The sequence below is a fragment of the Triturus cristatus genome, chromosome 5_1, assembly GCF_964204655.1.
Source record: "Triturus cristatus chromosome 5_1, aTriCri1.1, whole genome shotgun sequence".
Lineage (NCBI taxonomy): Eukaryota > Metazoa > Chordata > Amphibia > Caudata > Salamandridae > Triturus > Triturus cristatus.
Window position 1 is genome coordinate 952,694,455 of NC_140587.1, and position 25,632 is coordinate 952,720,086.

General features: G+C 42.2%; 1 protein-coding gene across 1 annotated transcript in view; it reads right to left on the reverse strand.

Moving 5' to 3' along the window:
• The window catches only part of SLC6A3 (solute carrier family 6 member 3), a 506,641-nt gene that overhangs the window by 118,384 nt on the left and 362,625 nt on the right, over positions 1 to 25,632 (reverse strand). The window contains exon 7 of the mRNA XM_085604173.1: positions 22,993 to 23,096. Coding sequence (XP_085460299.1) covers positions 22,993 to 23,096 — 104 coding nt within the window. The remainder of the gene's footprint in view (positions 1 to 22,992; positions 23,097 to 25,632) is intronic.

Genomic DNA, 25,632 nt, shown 5'->3' on the forward strand with positions numbered 1-25,632 from the left:
GCAATCTGCGCATTATTCACCTCAAATACTTACATCAGACATATTACACCCCTGCAAGACTACATAAATATGGGCTACGCGGAGATTCCAGGTGTGAGCGCTGCAATGAGGAAGGGGCAGATTTTATTCACCTGGCATGGTCCTGTAGAGCGGTTGCGGAGTATTGGACGCAGGTGACGCAGATGCTGGGGAATATGGTGGGGGGTGCAGTGGGATGCGATGCTCGTGCATGCCTGTTGGGTCTACTGCCAGGGATGAAGGCTCAAAAGCGCAAGTTCTGTGTGGTCGCCTTGCTGCTGGCGAAACGTAGAGTGTCGCTCTGCTGGAATGGCAGGAGAGCACCAAAGCTTGCAGACTGGGTTGCTGATTTAACATACTGCAAGGACACACTAAAAACGTATGAAGAAGAACAGCCCGCAAGGTCAAAGCCACGAGAATATTGGCACTACTTGACTGAATATTTACGGCAGTCTCAGGCGAACTGAATGCATGTATCTGTCAAACTACAGGGGTGTCTCGGAGGGTATGAACGGCCTTTGATTATGAATACACAAATGGATGATGGATGCTGTTATACTGTGACCACACTGTTTTGGTTGTCTTAACTCTGTACACTTTTTGAAATGCTAATAAAAAAAAAAACTACTAAAATGTATCTGAGAACATTGTAAAAAGGCATCTGGGCAAATTCAACCTGAACACTGTGAAACGACCTTCTGACTTTCTTATGTGACTAGTAGTCACCAGTGTTCTTTTCCCTGCATTCACCTTTTAACTTTTTTGAAGCTAACATAATGTTGACATATACTTTCAGCTACATTCAGTAAGTGTGTGTTATACCAATATTTGATAAAATGTGTTAAAAGATATTTGTGAAGCTCGCTCACAGTTTGGACTGTATTTAACAGGCAAAAGGAGGGTTACAAATCCTTATTTCCAATAAGCTTCCAGTTACTAGTAAAAAGTATATCCTTGTAGTGCCACCTTCTCACCTGTTGTGGTTATCTTGTAAAAAGGGCCCTGGTATGGTTCTGGTTATTTTTTTAGAATAATATCTTTGATTCTACTCGTAGTTAGGTGGCCAGTGCACTTGACTCAGGGCTGGATGTTTGTTTACGTTTGATACAAACTAGTTTTATTGTATTTTAGGCCGGGTATTTTAATATTCAGTCTCGCCCTCTCCCAGCCAAATATATATGTCGTTTCACTAATATGGAAGGGATAAGCATATTAAATTTCTGCCATAACGATTATGGGGATGCGCTAAATTTGATTATTTAGTATGACCTATTGTTAATGAAATGTGCTTGTGGCAATAAGAGGGAGGAAATGTCTTCCTTTATTAGCAGTAATGGTTCATCAGTTATAGACCATGTTCCGGTATCTGCCTTTTCTATTCACCTGCTGTCAGTGCAGCAGCAGAGCATGTTCTAGGGCCCGCCACGATCACAGAGTGCGTGGTTTTGTGGGCCCCCCTCTGACCCATAAGGGAGTGGTATGCTGTGGGAAAAGACATCTGTTCCTCTCCACACATTGGGGGTTACAATGTCCTGCTTTAATGTAAACTTTCTGTTACAGGTTGCAGTGCTTGTTTAGGGTGTTGCTTCAATTTGTTTTTCTTCTGCAGCTGCTGGGTTTTCCCTGCTGGGGTTTTCCCCACAGTTGCTTCAATTTGTTTTCCCTCTGCAGCTGCTGGGTTTTCCCTGCTGGGGTTTTCCCTGCTGCTGAAGACAGTCATCTAGGGCGTGGTCCAGATCAACATAAGCAGCCCCGCCCTTGGGGTGCTGCTCACTATTCAACAATCTTGGACGGAGCAGGAGCTCCGGGTTTTTTCCTCCTTCAGGTTCCAGTGACGACGGTCGGCCCCGGGGGATTTCTGGAGCACATCTTGGATTCCGTCTCTGGTGTAAAGTCCTGTTGTTGCTCGACAGTGCTCCAGTCATTGTTCAGCCCTTGGTCCCGCGCTGGTGCATGACCTCTGTCGAGAGCTGAGAGGTTCCTCGGCTTGCTGCAGTTCCATTTTTGGTTATGCTCCGGTCGCCATAGTCAGAGCGGGAGGACCCCCCTGGTGGGGAACACGTTCATTTCTGCATTACGGTCACGCCCTCTCTTGCAGCTCTGCAGGGCAGTATTCTCAGAGAGTGTTTTGATGTATGTGTGTCTCTGGCTCAAGATTCACGTCTTATTACATAAATCAGTGCCTGTGACCATTGAACAGGGTGCTGGAATACACCTGCTGTGTGCACTGCTCGTGTATCGCAATGCAGCAAGTTGTCATTACAGAACATTTTGGTCTCTTATAGTTCTACAAGATGTTATTGCAGAAATCATATCTGTTTCTGTATGAGAAGGATCATAGCAGATCATTGAATATATCCAAGAGATATTTAAGATAAGAGACAGAAACTAATCTTGAAGGCTATTAAGCCTATTTTTGATTTATGTGTGTTAACTGATTCTTTCTTTTCAGATCTCCTTCCCCGCAGTTCCCTTCCCACACCTTTTCCCCCGTCTGGCCGTTCTAAGCCTCAGTGCTATAACAGCATACTGAGTTGGAGCTGCCTGGAGGTGGGCCACAATCTCGTCCTGCAGATCCCGAGGACGACGGCAGCTGTTACATTTTGTGGCATCCCAAGGATAGTCCAGATGGCAATAAGCAATCATGACATGATTATGTTGTATTTTTTCTTTTGGAGTAGGGAATGTGTGGTCCACCCAACAGCCAATAACATTAATCCTACAAGGCCCAATTGTGTGTGAATTAAATGGGCAGGAATAGAGCCAAATACAATTCTTCAATAACTAGGAACTTTGCTAACATCAGCTATTGTCTTAAGGATGAGGTGATTCCTAATAGGTTGTTGTCTAGTTGTTTCTTATTACTTGTACTATTAATTCACTTTTGACAAGGATCCAGAATCCGGAAGTAGGAATAGGGGATGGTTCGACCGCCCATGTACTCGGGCATCCAAGCAATTGAAGCTGGCATTGCACAGTTATCCACAGGATAATACTACTATGAAGCTCCTTCGTATTGAATATAAATGGGCCCTTGCAGCTAGAAAGAAGGTGCTACAGGAGGAGGTGTGGTGTAATTTAACCTTAGCAGCAGAATCTAAAGACCATACATTGTTCTGGCATACGGTTAATGCCCCCTTCTTGAAAAATTACTCTATCCTAGAGTTAAATTATTTTATCACATGCGATGCATGGGTGGCACATTTCTCAGCAATTTTTGTGGCCGAGAAGTGTTAGGGGTAGCTGGGATCATCTCCCACTGTACATCACTTTGGATGAGGTTGCTCAAGCTTTGCACCATAGTACCAGTGGTGTGGCCCCAGGGCTTGATGGGGTACCCGTTGATGCCTTTAAATCAGCTATGGAATTATGGAGACCAATCCTGACAAGGGTGCTTAATGAAGCAGCAGTTGGTACGATCCCTACTTCTTGGGCCATTTTAATGGTTATACCCATCTATAAGGAGCTTGATAAATCAGACCCCGAGAACTATCTCCCAATCTCGCTTTTAGACTCATCAGTAAAAGTGATTACCTGGATTTTACTTATGAGACTGGAGGAGTGGGTGACGGTATCCTCTTTTTTATCTATTGCCCAGTTCGGCTTTAGAAACGGTATAGGTACTATTGAGCAGTGTATTAATCTAGATCTCTTGATTGGGAAAAATACTTGAGCCAAATCAGGATCTTCATACCTTTGTTTCGCGGACATAAGCAGTGCTTTTGACCATGTTGATCACGCTCTCTCGTGGTCATCACTGCTATCTTGTGGTGTACCTAAGGTGAATATTAGTGTTTTTTGGCACGTATGTATGAGAACTTATCAGGTGCAATATGGTCCTCAGGAAGAATGCTCCCCTTCATTTAAAGTGTGGCGTGGTATCTGTAAGGGCCGTGTTTTGGCAACTTTGGTGTTTTCTATTTTTAATAATGGTGTGGATATTGCTGTGCAGTCCCTACATGCTGATGACCCGTGTGCCGCCGGGCACCCTATAGCAGTGTTATTTTTTGCTGATGATGCTGTGTTACTACGTAGAACCCTGGTTGGCCTCCAGAAATTGATGAATGCTTTTGGGGATTTTATGGCATCCAAAAAAATGGTAATCAATAAAACCAAGACTTTTACTTTGATTTGTGAGCAAAAGCCAATTAAACGTGGGTCCTTTTATATTGATAATACGATAATTTCTAAAGCCATCTCCTTTTGCTATCTTGGAGTTTCATTTATGAGTACTGGTTCTTGGGCTCAACAGATTTTAAATGCCAATGAATAGATGAATAGAAATTCTCATGGGAGTGTTTTTTTAGGTTTTTATCAAAACTGGGTTGTCGACCTACTAAAGAAATGGTGTAGATATGCAAGGCCAGGGGGGCAGCCGCAGCTGCTAATGGGGCTGGCCTTTGGGGCTATGACCCCAGTAAGCCATTAGAAGTAGACAACAATATTTTCTAAAACAATTCCTGTGCTTACCAGCTTCAGCCTCAACCCTGATCGCCCATCATGAGTTGGGCCTACAGTATCTGGAGGATTTGACATTTGTAAGACCGCTTTTACTCTGGCTTTCTATTTAGTCTTAAGAAGAAACCAGTTTGACTTAATCTATTATATTGGATTGTATGGCATTTGAAAATGGTTTCTGTTTTTCCCTGGCTAGTGTATATATACTCCTCTTTTAGCACTTTATTTAAATTATCAGTATGGACTAACCCTCACCAAGTGTTATCTTTTTACTAAGAAATGCATCAATATTTTTTTACCACATAGAACCGAGTGGCAGATGGGTACAGAGAGGATGAAACCGACTGTAGTATCCTATCAGTCCCTTGGACTTGAGGAGGGTCATCAGAAATATCTAACCAGTGTTGGGGGCATGGCTTAGGAGCCTTAGGAGATGGGCGCTGTTCCCGGGAGCTCCATAACAACGTGAGGTGACGGGAACTCTCCAGGCCTATATTCCTGTTTCTGGACCCCGAGACCACGAGATACATTGATCAGAACCTTGCCTCCATTGAATGCAGCCTCTGTGGGGGAATGGGGTGAGCCCAACGAATGTATTTTTGACTCCATTTGCCGGACGCGGCTCAGCGCACAGTCGCGGCCACCATTTTGTTTTTCTAACGCTCCCCCATTTTATCGCCTGAAGTTGTGAGACGCTCTTTCCTCACAGCAAAATGCCGTTTGGCATTTTATTGGCAAATTATTTTCTTTTTTGGGCCGTCATTTACTCATTTTGACCACAACTTCTTATGCAGTTTTTCATTTTTCACCTCATTCATTAACCGATGTGACTTTAATCATTATTTCAGAAATCTGTGTGATTCCATTACTACAGTTTATCCTTCAAATTCATTAAGGAGATCTTCCTCTCGTCTCCTACCAAGGGATTACCCTGCACTAATCATAGTGGTGTACATCACTCCGAGGTGGTTTTAGATGATCATAATCCTTTTAATGTCTTGCAAGAAAACATGGAGGATAGTATCAGTGACTCTGTTGGTGCCAAGGGCTCTGCTCCTCCTACACCTCGTCTAGGCACCAAGCAGGGTTCCAAAATACCCTCAACGTCGACTTCCTCATCAGGCAAATGAATGAAAGCAAACCCACCTTCTCCTACTAACTCGTCATCTTCGATGTCCATGGAGCTCCTTCTTGAAGAAATTCATGCTCTTAAACCACATTTGGAGGAAACTAACACCCGCCTACAGAACCTGGAAGCCAATTGGTTTTCTACTGAGCAATAACCTGCGCATTTATGGCTTGGCTGAAGGTCTCGAAAGATCTAATCCAATCTCCTTTTTTCAATCCTTCTTGCCAACTCTTCTGGGTCTTCCTGATAGTCCATCACTGAATATCCAACGTGCGCATCGCTTGGGTTAGAGCTCTCATTCTTCATCTTCCTCTACGATACCTAGGGGAATTATTTTGTATTTTCTGGAGTACACAGATTTGCTTAAAGTCCTCCACGCTGCCAAACAACACGGAAAAATCTCTTGGAATGGCTCTAACCTCTTTTTTGCCCAAGACTATGCCAAAGTGACTGCTGAACATCGTAAAAGGTTCTTGGATATGAGGCCCATGCTGCGCAGCCTGAATGCTAGATATGGCCTGTTCCACCCATGCCTCTTCAAAGTGACTTATAAGAACAAAACAACTAATTATGAAGATCCTGCGCTCCTTCAGCAATTTTTGAACAGCTGTAGGGAGGAATCCATGGACATTACTAGGCCATAAATGACTGACTATCTCAATATTTTTTGCTTGTTATCAGTTTGTTCTTATTTATGATTCGCCTCATTCCTGATGTATTCTGTGGTATTTTGTTGTATTGTTATGTTCCTTGTTAATTTTCTCTTTTTCCTCCTCACCAGGTTGCGGTTTTGTGGTCCCTCGCTTTTTGTTCTCTTCATTCTTCCTGGAAGATGTTCTCCTTGCTGTTTTTCGTCCTGCGGTCTTCCGTTTGGCGTCCTACCTCCCTTATGTGGCTCCACCAACCCTGTCTTTATTGTCTTTTTGTGGTTTGTCTTTTTGTTACAGTACTTTTTCATCAAATGTTTGAACTGTTTTGTCCCTTTGTTTTCTGTTGTGTTTATACGTTTCTTCTTTCTCCCCATAATTTCTCGCTTCACTTCATTCACTGGTCTTTTTTGTATCTTTTGTATTCTTCCTATTTCTTATCTTATTTTACTTCTTTTCCTATTTCATGTTTTTTATCTTTTCTATTCCTCTATAACAATTCCTCAAATTCACAATTTGTCATATGATGCATTATTCTTTACACATGTATATAAATGTTCTTCCCCGATTTTTCGGTTTAAAGTATATATTTAGATGTCGTTAAATAGCTTATCCTAGAATGTTAAAGGTTTGCGTTCTCCCATTAAGCGTCAACGAGTTTTGTCCCATATTGCAAATTTAAAAGGAGATATTGCCTTACAGCAAGAAATTCATGTAAAAGATACTGAGATAACTAAATTACGTCGTCATTGGGTAGGCCATGTTTTTGCGTCACCTGGTTCAGGGAAGCGTAATGGTGTTGCTATTCTCTGCCATAAACGTTTAGATGTCCAACTCATAAGTCAAGATAATGATTCTGAAGGCAGATGGGTTGCGGTGTCTTTATTGATTAACAAGATTCCTTTAACCAATATATAATATATATGCGCTCCCACTATCCAGGATAAATCGTTCTGGCCCCAAATCCTTTCCTCTTTGATGCAATATACTGATGACTATTAATTTTTGGTGCTGACTGATTATAGATCCTTTTATAGATAGAACACTATTTTCTCATCTTCTCCCATGAATGCTCAATTTGCTTCCACTATCTCTCAAAGATCTCTTGTAGACTCCAGGAGACTTTGCCATCCTACGTTATAGAAATACACATACTACTCACCTGCTCTCTCCTCTCAATCCCGGATAGATTATCTCTTTATTTCCAAAGCCCTGACTCAGCACATTACCCACTCTGACATAGGTTCTTTTTTAATCTCCGCTCATGCCCCAGTCTCCTTAAGTCTAGATTTGCTCCCTCCCATCAAAGGTACTAGGAGGTGGAGGTTCAATAACTCTCTCCTATTAGATTCCAAATTTACATCAGCCTTCCTTGATTTTGCAACCTTATTTTTTACGGACAATGAATCCCCTCAGTTATCCCCTCAACTTATCTGGGATACCTTTAAAGCTGCCACTAGAGACTTCATTATTTCATTTGTTGCCCAAAAACAACGCACAGCCTCTCAATCCATACAACTACTTAATACACAAATTAAACAATTGGAACACTCTTATTACTTAACTAAAAATCAATCTGACTTGAATACACGTATTAAGGCCAAATTTTCCTTTAATAAACTTTCCACTGATTCTGCGAATTTATGTTTGCTTAAATCTAGTGCTAAATATTATTGTGGGCAAAATAAGGCTGGCAATCTGCTTGCCAATTCTCTCAAGATTAAAAAAGAATGCACTAAAATTTAATCTATTATAACTTCATCTAATATTACAGCCCATAAAGACGAAGATATTCTAGCAGAATTCACCAACTTCTATTAAAAACGTTATACGCCTGAATCCCCCCTCAGTTGACTGACATTACTCATTATTTGTCCTCCATTCCCCCACCCTCCTTTCTGGATGTAGATTTCTCCTCCCTGGAAACTGATATACAAGTTAAAGACATTCTTGAGGCCATTCAGGTACTTAAAAAAGGAAAAGCTCCTGGACCGGATGGCTTTACCAAAGAATTTTACTCTAATTTTTCCAACTTGGTCATTCCCAAATTGCATCAATTATTTTTATTTTTCATAGCATCTCAGAAATCTGAAGGCTCTTTTCAAGAAGCTTTGATTTGACTTCTCCCCAAGGAAAATAAAGATCACACTTTATGTAAGAATTATAGACCCATTTCCTTAATTAACTTGGACTATAAAATATTTGAGAAAATTCTTGCACTTCGTTTGGACAACATTTTACCAAAATTAATTGGTAAAGAACAATGCGGTTTTATCAAAGGCCGCCACTTATCCGATAATACCCGTCTCTTCTTTAATGTCCCTAATAAATCCCATTCTCATAAACAATCATTAGCAGCTGTTGCGCTAGATGCTGAAAAAGCATTCAATAGGGTTAATAGGCAATTTATTTTCTCAACTCTTGTTTGGTTTGGTTTTGGTCCTAAATTTCTTTCTTATATTTCACTACTTTATTCTTTCCCTAGATCCTTTGTTCTAGCTAATGGCCTTGTTTCTTTCTCATTTCCTCTCTTCAGAGGTGTCCGACAAGGATGTCCACTCTCTCCACTTTTATTTATTTTAGCATTAGAACCCTTTCTAACTAAAATTCGTATGAATAATGATATTACTGGTTTTCCATATGGAGATAAACAGCTGAAACTTTCTGCATATGCACGACATTCTTTTATTTATTTCCAACCCTCAGACTTCTATACCGACCTTTCTATCAGAAGTATCAGATTTTGCTTTGGTTTCTGGATACAAACTTAATGTGGATAAATGTGAAATCCTCCCTTTAAATAAACACTGCTTCCATGCTGACTTCTTCTCTTCCTCTTTCCATTGGAGTCCAACTAAGATCAAATACTTAGGCTTATGGTTCACACCTTCTATTAAAGATACTGTATCACTACATTTAATTCTACAACATGTTGGAATCTCTTGTTCTTATCTTGGTGGGGTAGATTGAACTCTATTAAAATGATATTAGTCCCAATAATTCTATTTTTCTTATCTAATCTCCCAGTCAACATCCCTAAATCATGTTACAACAATATCTACTATATTCTTTCAAAATTTTTATGGCAAAAAAAAAATGCTAGGATGTCTTTTTCCAAGCTTAAACAACCTAAACATTTGGGTGGAGTCCATTTTCCAGATTTCTCCTTATATCATACTTCATTTTTTCTTACTCATTCTTCATCTCTATTATCTGAATGTATGACTGATTCCATCTTAAATGGACTCATCAACTTTTTCAAGATGGAACTTGTATCCCCTTCTATGTACTTCAATACCGCTTTTCTCTACCCCTTTCCTTTCATCCCAAATATATGTTACTAAGTACAGCCGCTCAAAGTTCTTATGATTCCTTAACACCCTCCTCCATACCTACCATACCATCTCTTATCACACTCCCATTTTTACACTCTTCATTCTCTGCATCTCAAATGTATAAGAAATTAAGGGATACCACTATTATTCATGATAAATCTAAAGTAGAATGTGACTGGGAATCGGACTTAGATGAATTATTTTCTATTTTACCTTGGAACAGAATTTGGAATAAAATAAGGAAGTCTTCTAGAGCAGCGAAAACGACTCAAACCTTATTTTTTTATATAGAATAGACTTTTGATCACTCCAGCTAAATTACATTATTATTGATCCCAATATCCCCTCTACCTGCTGGTCTTGCTCGACCTCGGTAGCAGACCTTAAACATATGCTATTTACTTGTCCATTTATTCATGATTTTTGGATCAGAGTGTGGCAGCAAATTAACAAAATTTTCCTTTCACTTTTTCCTTTTTCTCTTTCCCATATTTTTCTAGGCAGCATCTCAGAGATATGGTCCTCCTCCACTATTAACACATCCATTGTTGATTTACTCATAGCTGTAGCATTCCAACAAATCACTAAGTCATGGAAAAACGCTTTGAATGTTTCTTTCCAAGCCTGGTGGTATGGAATTTGTTATAACCACAGTTTAGACAGAGCTTATGTTCACCCAATTACACTTGCTATTAGGCGAGATTTATTATGGTTACTTATTACTAATTTCCTGAACGCAATTGCTCAGTCGTTACCTTTACATACTCCTTGCAATGAAGAAGTATCCAAACCCCCTTGAGGCTTGAAGTTAACGATAATTGTCTGTTATCTACTGTGTTTTATATCTTGGTTATACCATAAGTTACTATTTGAGGAATTAATATAAGCTAACTGTTACATTTTGAATAGAAATCAGTTTTATTTGATATTCCCTTCTTCCTTCCCTTTTACCCCCTCCCCCTTCTCTGTTTCTTTCTCCTGTGTGAAATATTTACATTGTATTATATTTACATATTGTATTCTATTGCTATTATGTTTTATTTTTATATCCAATAAACTCTCTTTTAAAACTTAAAAAGAAATATCTAACTAGTGTTACTAATATCCAACACCGTCCTGTCTTGACCAGGCTTGGCCTTGCAATTGTTCATCACTTGGTTGCCTTTCCTAATAGGAGATGTTGCTCCCTTACCTTAATCCCATGTCCATGTGATGGTGTTAGTAAACAAAGTACGATGCACTTCATATTGTTCTGTGATCTATATTCCCAGTACAGGCGGTATTATCTTAAACCGATGTTTAGCACACAGAATTTCAGAACTCAGAAAGATACCCTTGAGTTTTTACTCTCACTAAACGATCACCAAGCATGTTTTAATGTGACTTTATCTAATTTGAAATCAATGAACTTGAGGAAAAGTGTGATGCATTAGTTGCAATCGGTTTTATATATTTATGGGCGTATGGAATTTTATTATGTATGTATTATGTGGATAAGCTGAACCGAATTTCATCCATTTTAAGTGCTTTTATGGTTGTCTTAACCGGCCGAATAAAGTTTTTTTAACCGAACAACTGTATTTAACAAGAAACAATTTACATTTTCTTTTGCATTGTTATTAACAATATTATTACCAGTGTTATTAACAGTTTCACGTTGTTCACCTTCTTGCACTTGATCTTGCTTTTTCTTTTGAATTGATTGTTAACCATTCAAAAGTAGGATATTTTGCCTCTTTCATCGGTGTAAGCATGCCCAATATAATCATATAATTTCCAGCTTTTTGGACAATACATTTACCACTCAAATCTCTTTAGGTTGCTGCAATGCTTTTAACAGTTCCGCAGTGTATGTCCCGTTATGGATTGGGCACTAGAAGAAGTCATAAAACCCTTATATGACCACTGTTACCCAAAATTGTGAACCATATCAAACAAATACAGGCCATCAGTTTAAATTCTGACGCTAAATTAATAGGCTAAGCAGTATGCTCTTATGAATGCAATCAGTTCTGCTACTTGTGCTGAGGCTATATTGCAGAAATGTGATGCTTCCACAATATTTGATATAGTGCAGTCTGCATATGCTGCTCTCAATGTTCCATGATAGTCTCTCAGACAAGAACAATCCACAAATAAAATCTGATCAGCCTGTTCAAATGGAACATTTAGTATGCTTGGCCTTGGCGAACAATTTGGTTACATCATTGCAATCATGGTCACAATCTTCATCATACTCATCATCTTCACTTGCACTTGGCAAAAGTGTTGCAGGATATTGCATCTTCTACTTGAAATGACAGCTGTTAGAATTATTTGCTCGTGTTTAGTTATCGGCTGTTTATCAGATGCTGAGTTCAAGTACAAGTCAGCAAGATTTCGACTGAATGAGGAACCGACTAAATGTATAACCCATGACAATACCTTTGCTTTGTTCAATTGCTGTAAGATAAACTGCTGCTATCAACTTTAGGAATCCAAGATGGGTGCAGGTACTGAATTTATTGTGGCAGAAAAGTTAGCCACAGGCTGCTTCACTTTACCATGTTTTTGAGTCAAAGCTGACAATGCACATCCTTATCTCTCCTGACAGAATAGGTAATCAAATCAATGTATTTTTCGTAATAACGCATTCTCATGATTATTGTTCAAATGTATTTACTTTTGACATACACAATTATGCCTTCATGAAAAAAACAAAATTAAAAAGATTTCTATAGCTGTTTGTTCTCTTACACCCCTTCCCACTCCCAAAAACACAATAAGGAAATGGGTTAATCATTTAGTTGAAATAAGATATACAACAAATGTGTTTTATTTTTATTTTGCAGCACTACATATCCCAGCAAACACTGGGGTTCTCATTCGAGGAGCCCATTGGAGGGCGGGTATTTAAATTAATTGCTGCAGCATTGCGAGACTTTGGGACTATGCCTATGATTAAGGGAATGTTCTCCCGAAACGCGTTAGGCAACAGCAATGAATAAAGCGTCTGCAGTGCTTGATGGATGATTCTTGTGTCAGAGTGCGCCCTCGTTTTGCTGAGCAAACTGTGTTTGATGTTTTCGCGCCGGCTTCAGGGCGTGGAGGGCGCACCACCCAGCGGATTGCATGGGGCCACGGGGCGCTGAATTTTCCGCTGCTCCATAGGTGGGGACAAACAAGCCTTGGATTACAAGCACTGATGGACACTTTTGCGGCTCATTGAAGGGCCGTTTGCAACATTTTTCTCCCATCCCATTCGGGTTGAAGGTAGGCTGCAGCACTACATATCCCAGCAAACACTGGGGTTCTCATTCGAGGAGCCCATTGGAGGGCGGGTATTTAAATTAATTGCTGCAGCATTGCGAGACTTTGGGACTATGCCTATGATTAAGGGAATGTTCTCCCGAAACGCGTTAGGCAACAGCAATGAATAAAGCGTCTGCAGTGCTTGATGGATGATTCTTGTGTCAGAGTGCGCCCTCGTTTTGCTGAGCAAACTGTGTTTGATGTTTTCGCGCCGGCTTCAGGGCGTGGAGGGCGCACCACCCAGCGGATTGCATGGGGCCACGGGGCGCTGAATTTTCCGCTGCTCCATAGGTGGGGACAAACAAGCCTTGGATTACAAGCACTGATGGACACTTTTGCGGCTCATTGAAGGGCCGTTTGCAACATTTTTCTCCCATCCCATTCGGGTTGAAGGTAGGCTGCAGCACTACATATCCCAGCAAACACTGGGGTTCTCATTCGAGGAGCCCATTGGAGGGCGGGTATTTAAATTAATTGCTGCAGCATTGCGAGACTTTGGGACTATGCCTATGATTAAGGGAATGTTCTCCCGAAACGCGTTAGGCAACAGCAATGAATAAAGCGTCTGCAGTGCTTGATGGATGATTCTTGTGTCAGAGTGCGCCCTCGTTTTGCTGAGCAAACTGTGTTTGATGTTTTCGCGCCGGCTTCAGGGCGTGGAGGGCGCACCACCCAGCGGATTGCATGGGGCCACGGGGCGCTGAATTTTCCGCTGCTCCATAGGTGGGGACAAACAAGCCTTGGATTACAAGCACTGATGGACACTTTTGCGGCTCATTGAAGGGCCGTTTGCAACATTTTTCTCCCATCCCATTCGGGTTGAAGGTAGGCTGCAGCACTACATATCCCAGCAAACACTGGGGTTCTCATTCGAGGAGCCCATTGGAGGGCGGGTATTTAAATTAATTGCTGCAGCATTGCGAGACTTTGGGACTATGCCTATGATTAAGGGAATGTTCTCCCGAAACGCGTTAGGCAACAGCAATGAATAAAGCGTCTGCAGTGCTTGATGGATGATTCTTGTGTCAGAGTGCGCCCTCGTTTTGCTGAGCAAACTGTGTTTGATGTTTTCGCGCCGGCTTCAGGGCGTGGAGGGCGCACCACCCAGCGGATTGCATGGGGCCACGGGGCGCTGAATTTTCCGCTGCTCCATAGGTGGGGACAAACAAGCCTTGGATTACAAGCACTGATGGACACTTTTGCGGCTCATTGAAGGGCCGTTTGCAACATTTTTCTCCCATCCCATTCGGGTTGAAGGTAGGCTGCAGCACTACATATCCCAGCAAACACTGGGGTTCTCATTCGAGGAGCCCATTGGAGGGCGGGTATTTAAATTAATTGCTGCAGCATTGCGAGACTTTGGGACTATGCCTATGATTAAGGGAATGTTCTCCCGAAACGCGTTAGGCAACAGCAATGAATAAAGCGTCTGCAGTGCTTGATGGATGATTCTTGTGTCAGAGTGCGCCCTCGTTTTGCTGAGCAAACTGTGTTTGATGTTTTCGCGCCGGCTTCAGGGCGTGGAGGGCGCACCACCCAGCGGATTGCATGGGGCCACGGGGCGCTGAATTTTCCGCTGCTCCATAGGTGGGGACAAACAAGCCTTGGATTACAAGCACTGATGGACACTTTTGCGGCTCATTGAAGGGCCGTTTGCAACATTTTTCTCCCATCCCATTCGGGTTGAAGGTAGGCTGCAGCACTACATATCCCAGCAAACACTGGGGTTCTCATTCGAGGAGCCCATTGGAGGGCGGGTATTTAAATTAATTGCTGCAGCATTGCGAGACTTTGGGACTATGCCTATGATTAAGGGAATGTTCTCCCGAAACGCGTTAGGCAACAGCAATGAATAAAGCGTCTGCAGTGCTTGATGGATGATTCTTGTGTCAGAGTGCGCCCTCGTTTTGCTGAGCAAACTGTGTTTGATGTTTTCGCGCCGGCTTCAGGGCGTGGAGGGCGCACCACCCAGCGGATTGCATGGGGCCACGGGGCGCTGAATTTTCCGCTGCTCCATAGGTGGGGACAAACAAGCCTTGGATTACAAGCACTGATGGACACTTTTGCGGCTCATTGAAGGGCCGTTTGCAACATTTTTCTCCCATCCCATTCGGGTTGAAGGTAGGCTGCAGCACTACATATCCCAGCAAACACTGGGGTTCTCATTCGAGGAGCCCATTGGAGGGCGGGTATTTAAATTAATTGCTGCAGCATTGCGAGACTTTGGGACTATGCCTATGATTAAGGGAATGTTCTCCCGAAACGCGTTAGGCAACAGCAATGAATAAAGCGTCTGCAGTGCTTGATGGATGATTCTTGTGTCAGAGTGCGCCCTCGTTTTGCTGAGCAAACTGTGTTTGATGTTTTCGCGCCGGCTTCAGGGCGTGGAGGGCGCACCACCCAGCGGATTGCATGGGGCCACGGGGCGCTGAATTTTCCGCTGCTCCATAGGTGGGGACAAACAAGCCTTGGATTACAAGCACTGATGGACACTTTTGCGGCTCATTGAAGGGCCGTTTGCAACATTTTTCTCCCATCCCATTCGGGTTGAAGGTAGGCTGCAGCACTACATATCCCAGCAAACACTGGGGTTCTCATTCGAGGAGCCCATTGGAGGGCGGGTATTTAAATTAATTGCTGCAGCATTGCGAGACTTTGGGACTATGCCTATGATTAAGGGAATGTTCTCCCGAAACGCGTTAGGCAACAGCAATGAATAAAGCGTCTGCAGTGCTTGATGGATGATTCTTGTGTCAGAGTGCGCCCTCGTTTTGCTGAGCAAACTGTGTTTGATATATATATATATATATATATATATATATATATATATATATATATATATATTTGTATGTGATAACTAAATAATTTGGCAGAATCTGAAGAATAATCGTAGTCAAGCAAAATGGATTTCCACACCCAACTGTGCCTTTTTGAAGTTGTTCATCGCTGTTAGTTTCTAATGCGGGGACTCCATTATGACTATCTGATTTGACCTCTGGCTGTGAGTACAGAAATCACTATACTAGGGGGAAGATTTATCAAGACTTTGTGTAGAGGCAAAATCACAAAAAGTGACGCTAACCATTGCAAAAACTTGATACAGTATTTACTTTCCAGTGCAAAACTTTTCTGCCTTGGAAAGTAGCCCTAGACGAATGCAAGAACAGCTGTGAACTACTTTGTGCTACTTTGAGTCAGAGGGCATCCAATGGGTGCTACATGGGCGCTTCTACACTACCACGGAGTTTCTAACAAAGACTCCTATATACTAAAAATGGTAGGCAAGGCTTTTCACCACAAATACCACCTCATGAAGGCAGGCACTAACAAGAGGAAATGGTTTTATTTCTCCTAAGGTTTCATACATTCAATGTGTGCTTCACTGCACAGCGCACTTCCATTTTGGAATTAAATTTAAAGGTTGTCAATGCATAGTATTTTCTACTGGAAGAGTACTTTTCCAGTAAAAGTTGTATGCTAGAAATCATGCACACACCTGTGCACTAGGATGCAAAGGTGTTTGTGTGGCACCAGGCAGCCTAAAAGAGTGCCAGTGCTGGTGACTAGAGCAGCAGCTCCATGTGTAGGCAGATATGATGCTGTCCTTCTTCCTCCTCTTAGCACAACGCAGTGCAAAAACTTGGATTACTGCACTGCGTTGCTCTAGTTTTAGTAAATCTCCCCACGGTTTAGAGTTGCTAAGCCTAAAGCTAGTTCCAGAACATGAAATGAAGGAAACTGTAGGACATCCACCTTTTCAACGTGGTCGCCCCAGATTTTTAGCTGGACCCTATTTTTGCTGGATTTAGAACTTTGTGCACTTTGGCCCAGCTAACCAGTGTTGTGTTCCCATATTAAACATGGTCACATTTGCTTATTCCTGATTGGCATGTTTAACTTGTCTGTAAGTCCCTAGTATATGGTGTAGAAAGTGCAACCAGAGCCTGGAAGTTAAATGCCATTGGTGGCCTGCAGCACCTATTGTGCTGTTCTTCAGGAAACAACTAAAAACTTGGTTGTTCCAGGAAATGCACTTTGGTTGGGGGGGTGATGCTTTTTCTGTTACGGCTTTGGTGGTTTAGCGCCGGGACACTCTTTGTGAGTAGCCGCGCGCTTTATAAATACCCATTTTCATTTCATTAAAATAGCAGTGTAAACATGGCTACAAGAGTACCATGTGTAGCCTGACTGTTGCAGAGCAAAACCTGAAGTGTGACCTGTCAAAATAACCCATTTTGACACGTAAAGCCCCCCCCTTTTAAACATTAATAAGTCACCCCTATGTAGGCCTTGTAGCCCACAAGTAAAAGTACTTTAAAGTGGGGCAGGTAGCAAATGAATTTCCTTACTGTGACATGGCCCAAAATGCTATTTTAACAGTGGAATGCCTAGCTGTCCTATTTAGGAAACCAGATATCAGAATACATTACTAATAAAATAAAATAAAATAAACAAATCATTGGACTGGGACCTGCTAGAAAAATTATCAAACTATTTTAATAGTTATTAAAAACACTATCCACCAGTGGAGTCGGATTTTTAATAAATATTAGGGAAAAGTATTTTTTTAAAGTCACCTTTTCCCTGTGCATAGTACCTAGAGGCTATTTTGCATTAGCTCTCCACCTACACCCAGCCTCAATATGAGGTGTAATGCTTCCCAGGAGCAAATAATAGGCTGTCCTTAATGGCCAGAGATTACTCCTCTGTGCGCCACAAAATATTGAGTGGGGGCTGTGTGCCTCCTGTGAAACCACAATGTCAAATCCTGCTTGATAGGTGTGTTGCACCACATGTAATTCTCGAGGCACACTCGAAAGGAAGAGAACAGGATGCCAAGACAATTTTTGTGTCTCACCTGACTGGTTGCTGATGGACCCTGCTTTTGTACTACTAGACTTGTGTCTCTGGGTGTGTTGTGGGTGCACTGCCTGCTTCAAACTGGATTTTAGCGTTAGATGTGGGAGTACACTGGTGATTTTCCTAGGACACTCCCACACACATCTTCAGCCCTCAGAGCCGAAGTGTGTAGCCGTCTTGAAAATGCCCTGACACATGAGATTTTGGGCCTGCTTACACACAGGAATTACTGAAATGTGGGTAGTGTTGGCCTGGGAACTTTTACCCTACTGGTTAAGGAATGCCCAGGAGTCACACCCACACACTAGCTGATGGCAGCTATAAAGGTGGCACCTGCAGGCAGCCACTATAGAACACTATCTGGACCTGTGTAAGAATAGAAGAGGACTGGGCCAGCTGTCTGTGATCCTGGATTACTGGATCCTCTTGCCTAGGACCCAGGAGAAGAAGTGGACTCCAAGGGACAGTTGGCTGACCTTCTGTGTGGTTACAGGGACACAACAAGATGCAAGAGGCCTGTTCTGTGGAGTGTCCACCTCACAAGTAACAACGGGACCTGGACTGGACCTTGCTGGTGGCCTCTGCTGGAGTGAGTCCTTGCCCCTAAATGCTGCCTCTGAGGTCTGGGGAGCACCCAAAGGGAGCTGTTCCAGACATCCTGAAAAGTTCTGACTTAAAAGATTATGGGCATGATTAAGATCTTGGCGGATCTAGCCCCGCTGTCACTTTTTTGATGGTTTCACCTACCACCTACTTGGCGGTCCACCAGCTCTTTTTAGATGTTGGCGGTCCATGGACGAAAGCACGCTTGAGTGCCGCAAACTTTGCCAGATGTTTTATCCCATGGCGACGGCGTCATAGGCAGAAGCGGCTATCAGTGGGATTCCAGCCAATGTGCAATGTACCTTTCCTTCGAGGAAACTGTGGCAGGGATTCCTCCTATTTTGAGATGGCTGAATCAAAGGAAATGAGGTAGGAGCTAACCTTCTTTCCTGTTTTCCACTTCTGTTTCCATCTTGAACCCCTTTTTCCAGGTCCTCCTTTTGCTGCTACCACTTGACGACAATGCTACTCAACTGCATTGTTACCGGGATCTAAGAAAAGCTTATTTTAACATTTGTCTTACTATGAATCATGTGTTGACAATTGCTTTAGCCTCATGTATTTTGACATTGCTCCTACATGCAACTTTTTTCTTATGTGTAATGCATTAGTGTTCCTTTTACAACTCATCAAGGGAAAATTAACACAATTGTATTGACACAAAAAAATGATGTTGCTGTGGTGGTTGTGGGTGTTGTGCTTGTGGTGCCTGTGGGTGTGCATTAAATTGTGTGTGTGTTGTTTGTGTGCAATACAATAAGTTCAAAAGTGGCATAACACATTCCTTGCATATATTTTAGAAGCAAGCACAACATACATGTGCATTGACGCATTAATAAGTAGAATTGACCAGTCTCCGCTCCAGCAGGGACTCATTCCGTCAAGAATCCGCTGGTAGGATAATGCCAGCACAATGGGGGATATTAATAGGCTTGGCGCAAACCCGCAGGCCTGACAGTGATGGAGTACAGTTATCTAGCAGAGGAGTCTGCCGTGTCAACGAAGGTGCACCCCTTACCCGTCGGTAAACAGTCTGTTGATGCAGATCTAAATATGGTAGGCAGGACTCTGTCAGGTCGAAGGAGTACTTGTAACCACCGCCAGGGAAGGACGATGGGAGTCCCGCCAAGACCTAAATCAGGCCCGGAGTCATAAGGTAAAATCTTTGACTAGGACAAACTTAGTTAGTGTATCTGACCTGTGTTCCATTGTGATCAGCCTGAAATTGCACTTTGATCCCCATCTATGACGACCATAGACTATCATTGGCGCTTAGCACTTTTTGGTGTTATTTTAAAAATTCAAACCTTCACATCTTCGGTTTCCATGATTGGATTTGTGGCATTTTGGTGTCATTCTTTTTTATTAAACTTTACTCTGTTTTGCTAACACAGTTTGGGATTTTATTGCTTAGCATTTTGGCTTTATCATTGTTTTGGTACTACATAAATACTTAGCACATTGCTCTAAATTAATCCTGTCTGCCATGTGCCATAGCTTCCAGGGGTTGAGCTGACAATAATGTAGCGACTTTAAGGGTTCATCCTGACAAGATTAGTGGTTATTCCTTGAGGATCCTTAAAATTAATCCAATTTCTAACAGAAACGATAGCTCCTCGTTCCTCAGAAAAACAAAGGCAATGTGTAGCTCATATCGAACAACTAACCACATTGTAGTCTTTTCATGGGGTAAAGAATGAGTTTTGGATGGAATCAGAGCCACAAAACAGAAGTCTGATACAGATTCAGGTCAGCACAAATAGTCTCAACATGACTGCCTCAGTGAGGTGGGGCTAATAATTTGGTAACTCCTGATTTATTGATACAGGGGCTTCAATTATGTCCAGGGGTCAGAAATTAACAGGAATTACAGGTTACCCCTTGGGAATCCCATGAGCAATGAGGAATTGCAGAGGGAATCTGTAATTCCATGTCCAATAGTAATTCTTCTTTTCCTCTGCGGTTTCCTCTAGAGATTTCCAGGAAAAAACATGTCAGTTCCACATAACTTTAAAGATCTCATAATTCTCGATTGAGTTGATATCGGTGCTACCAGCTCCATCGGGAAATACTTACCTCTCATATAATGAGGACTTTGGAAGCAACTTACTAACAAGTGCTCAAATGGGCTTAATGACGATTTGCTACTTTCTAGTCAGCATCTGTCACCCAGAACCAGAGCTCATACACATTGAAGCAATTGATACTTAGGGGATTGCAAGCACATTCTATAGTTTAGAAAAGGCATGCTCAATAGATTTGTTGGAAAAACATGGGGTTTTGTGCTCCAGCTCCACAATGAGTAGATATGTTGTTGGTTCTCAGAGCAATGCATGAATTTTCTGTTTAGCTTAAGCAGTACACATTAAGTATAGCATGTTTATTTGTTATGAATAAAAAACTGTGTTTCCTAAGGGTCTTCATGCAGTTTCTAAGCACTGCTGATAAGAGGTGTTAGTAATGCCCATTTTGATGGCACTCAATTTGCTAAGTATGGAAGTTGACCTTGCTGGTTGAGAACCCATGAATGCAGATCATACAGATGCCAGGTGCATGCATTAACTCTCGGCACCATCTTGCTGGTTAATGGCCAGCGTACAGCATCAAGCATACAGCAGAAGTGACCAATGTAAACGAGGAGGCCAAGAACTATGCCAGATTTTTACCACAGCGATATAACCAGGGGCTGGATCCTTAAACTACTGCAAGGTTGACCACAAATAACAAAACAAATAACAAAACAATAAAGTAAAGCACCTTGCCTGAATCAATTTAGGGCACCTACTTACTGCCAGGATCAAGAAATTGAATTAGCATGATCACATAGGCAGTGGCGGCTGTCAGGTATGGGGGCAAACATATATAAACTAAATTCCTGCCAACATGCATTACATTATCGTTTTAAAGTTAAAATGTTTAACTTTAAAACAGTAATGTTATGCATATCGGCGATTTAGGGCAAATATAAACATAAAATATTTGTTTTTTTAATGAAATAAACACACTTACCTTGCTGCACATCCTTGCTACATCCTGGTGTTCTCTCCTCTGGTCAGCAACTTCCTTAACCACTCCTGATGCTGCTCTCAAACAGTATGAGAGCAGTGCCAGGATTGGATGAAGCAGGCTCTCTCAGCGCCCCAAAGAGCACTGAAGGCCTTTGCTCAGTCTCAACCCAGCTGTCCAAGACAGCTGGGTTGAGAGGCTTAAAGTGCGCATGCATGGCTGCCCGTCGCAAGACAACCGACCAAAGGGACATGCACAGTTTAATGTGCCCAGTCCATCACTCCTCTCTGCTGCTACCTGTCAGCAGCGGCCACGCCCAGTCCTGAGACTCCGCTCAGGACGGGGGTTTAGAGAGTCAATGAAAAATAAAATGGTAATAATGTCTATTACCATTTTATTTTTTATCCGGGGGCATTTAAACTAGTGGGGAGACGATCCCCTGCCTTAACGTAGGTTAATCAACATTGATTAATCATAAAGTCATTCATTACTTTATGTATCAAAATTCTTTGTGTATCATACACAAATCGAACTGTTTATGACACAACATAATCCAACATTTATAATACATAATTCAACCACAAACCTTGATTTGTGCTAAAACTGCACCATTATTAGAAAGAAATGGGCAGAATTACAATCCAGTTCAATTCATTAGAACAAAGTTCCAAATATAATGTCCTTACTCCGGTTTGTTAAGTAAACAAGGGTTTGAGACAAACCCTTTGGCAAGGAGAGGCCCGTGTTTGAGGGGGTTCATTCCTGTTGAGCCTGTCAGTAAGCAGGTGTTTTAAATTGATTCAGACAATGCACTTTATTGTTTTTTACATTTTTAGCAAAGACATTTCAGACGTTTTTGTAGGGCCCTTGTTCAAACTTTCACGAAGGTCCCACCACGCGCAAGCACCAGTTTTAAATTAATAAAAATAGTGCATACTCCTATGAAAGGGGAAATGTGGCAGGCCGCTCCAGCTTCTTGTGCTATCCAGTTGTATAGCTGTTAGTGCCTCATTATTAGTATAAAAAACAAAAAAATTGCAGATTTGCTTCAGTATCTAAATACATTTTGAAGAATGAGGTCCCTGAAAAAGGGGGCAAGGCCTGGGGAAAAAATCCCCCCTATCCTTCTTGTAAATAAACTGTACTGACATATATTGTATGTTAATTTATTTTATGTGTTAATCTGGAAAACCTGATATGAATCCTGCTCTCCTGGTCCTATGTAAACAAAAAAAAACAGCTCATCTGATACAGCATACAGCTTACTTCAACCCAAAAGGAATTATTCGCCTAGTGTCTATTAGTATATTTAAAACTATTGGAAAGTATGATACTTGCACTGAGTAAAGTAGTCGCTATTGTAAGGACAATAAGGTCAACAGTGGGTGTTATAAAGATTTATCTTCATTTTCAATATATTCATGAGCATTTCAATAAATTAAACACGCTAAGGGAATATGTTTTATTGTAATTTGTACACATTTTCATGCCTTTTATCTCCGTGAAATTAAATCAAAAACACAAAGCTTGCACCAAATGTTCTCTGCATAGACGAGAGGCTTTAAAGTGGCAATTAATTGCAAATAAAACGGTTTTGATCAGGCATTCACCCACAACGAGCTGCGCGCGCGGTTCAAGCCTTTACCTGTAGCAGTTGTTGGAAAACTTGTTGTAGCTGGAAAAGGCTATTAGCACACCAAACCCAATGCCAAGCGAGAAGCAGATCTGAGTGGCTGCGTCGATCCAAACCTGCGAGCAAGCCCAGATCCGGACACAAAAGAAGGGCGGGAAAGAAGAGAAAAGAAAAGCTGCCATTAGAGATAATTGCAGGAAACTCTTTCAGCCCAAAGATGAAAGATAGTGCTGAATGAACAGTAATTTTGCAAATTACTGTTGAACGCATGTGCCCAATTCAATTTTACAGATTACTACTTTTGCGTTTTACTGTCGTGAGCTCTTGGAGAGAGAAATTGCTCCCGGGTGTTAGCCTTTCCCATGAAAAACAAAATAACGGGTCAACTTTACTCACGACTCTATTGGCGCATTATGAAATATGTTTCCCCCATTACGCTGCCCTGTTTTATCCTTTTCCGCACGATGTGAAATGTCCCTCCTCTATGTCAGTATTGGCCTAATGAGTTGGTAGAGCATTTTATGCGAACATTTCCACAATTGCTGCCACCACGTTTTCCCAAATTAAAAGTGGCGCACCGGGGTCGCCAGGGGCTTGTAAGTAAGCTTCATTGAACTCCATGGATGCGCTGCGGTTAAACACATAGGGGCAGATCTACAAGAAAGTGCCTCAACGCGGCACCGCAAGCCCTTTGGCTGCGCCACGCTGCAGCACTTTCAGAGCACAGGATTGCAACATATTTACTCCTGTGCTCTCCCCTGCGCTGGTGCACAAACAGCTGCCATGCGTCGGCGCAGGTACCCTTGCACCATGGGGAGATAGTTTTTGTGCAGGAAGGAGCACCTTTCTGCACAAAAACAATCACTACACGCATTTTCCTCTTTCAATGCATGCTGTAGAATGCAGCACGCATTGACAGAGGAAAAAAACAAGGAGAAATGAAAACATTTCTACTCGTTGCGACTTGCTACACCACCCCTAGGGTGGCGTAGTATAGTTACGCATTTCCAGGTTTACGATTCTGCGTAAATACGGACATGTGTCTCGTTCCATAGGTGTTGCAACGTGCTGCGTGTTAAGGGGCCACATTTAAAAGGACAGGAAAAGCCACACTGGTTGGCTTTTTCTGTCCTTGTAAATATGGGGCAGGGAAATGCGCTGCCAGTGCGTCACAAAAAGTGACGTACTGGCAGCGCAAGGGGCTTGTAAATCTGCCCCATAGGGGCTTATTTACAAGCCTCTTGCGCCACTTTTGCATAATTTTTCCCCGTACATCACTTTTTCCCATGTATTTACAAGCCCCTTGCGCCACCAGTACGTCACTTCGGCGAGAAAAAGCACACAGAAGCTGACCTCACAGAATTGACTGCATTACTGTACTAGTATTGACAAAGCCAATAGGCTGTTCTGTTGTCCAGTGCATGGACACATTGAATTGCAAATTTTATATAGCGCTTACTATCCCTGATGAGGTGCTGAAGCGCTCTCCTAATAGCCACACACACGTTGACATACATAAGAACTATTTTTAAATAGTTGCTCATCCCACACTTCTGCTCTTCCTACACTTCTGCGCATGCCACACTTCTGCCATTTATAATTACTATAAATAACAGGTGGTGCTGTTGTCAAATTTAATGGTGCTCAAGTGCTTGAGCCTTAGATTACTACATATGCCAACATCAAACGTTAAACTCATTGGGCCATCCCTCTGTCATTACATATAGGTGCACACTTAGAGAGAGATCAAAGTAGCTAGTCATTACTTCTTCGTCCCTCTTCCTCTCCAGTACTTTCATAATGAGTTATCTTCATGCAGAACCTAACCACCAAAATTGAATTCACTCCCACTCCAAGATGGCCCCAGTACCCCAAAGACAAGTACCCCACTTCCTGAAGTAAACAAGCATAGACAGAATCAGTGGCCCACAGGGAGAGGGGGGGACTCAGGACTGTGACGAGGAAGACATGGAGTTGTAGTAATGAATATTACCTGTAAGTAACCAGACATTCTTAGAGACCCACAGGCACCCGTGAATACAGACTACCTGACATAATGTTTGCCATAAACACAGACCAAAAGATTACTGTAACATAATGTTGGCTGCTTAAATATCATTTGATGCTGCTCTAAGATCATATCAATGTGATGGAAGTGGAAGGAGAGCTGAAATGAGTACTCAAAGAAGAGGAAACGAGGAAAGGGCCTTAGGAATGGAATGATCTTCCTCAAAATGGAGCTGTGGTCGGTGGCCAGCTGTAGGTACCTCTCTGGGACGGAGGAAGCAAAAGAGGCTCGGAGGCACAAAGAGAGGTAAAAAGGGGAAAAGGAGGCACTATAATGGTGGAGAATAGTGTTCAAAGCCCTCTGTATCACTTACAAAGCGCTTCAGGGATCAGGCCCTGCCTTTTTAAGTGAGAAAATCAGAAGGTATGTCCCTGAGAGAACACTTCGCTCCAGCTCAGCCAGTAATCTGGTGGTGCCCCCCTTTAAACCTTTTGGCGGGGAGGCAGGATCTTTGTGGTCTGCACCACTAGAAACTGGAACATGTTTCAATGGAAATAAAAACTGCTCTTTCCCTTCGGAGTTTTCGGCTATCTTTAAAAACATGGCTTTTTAGGAACTAATGATCACTGTTCGCTCTCTTTCCC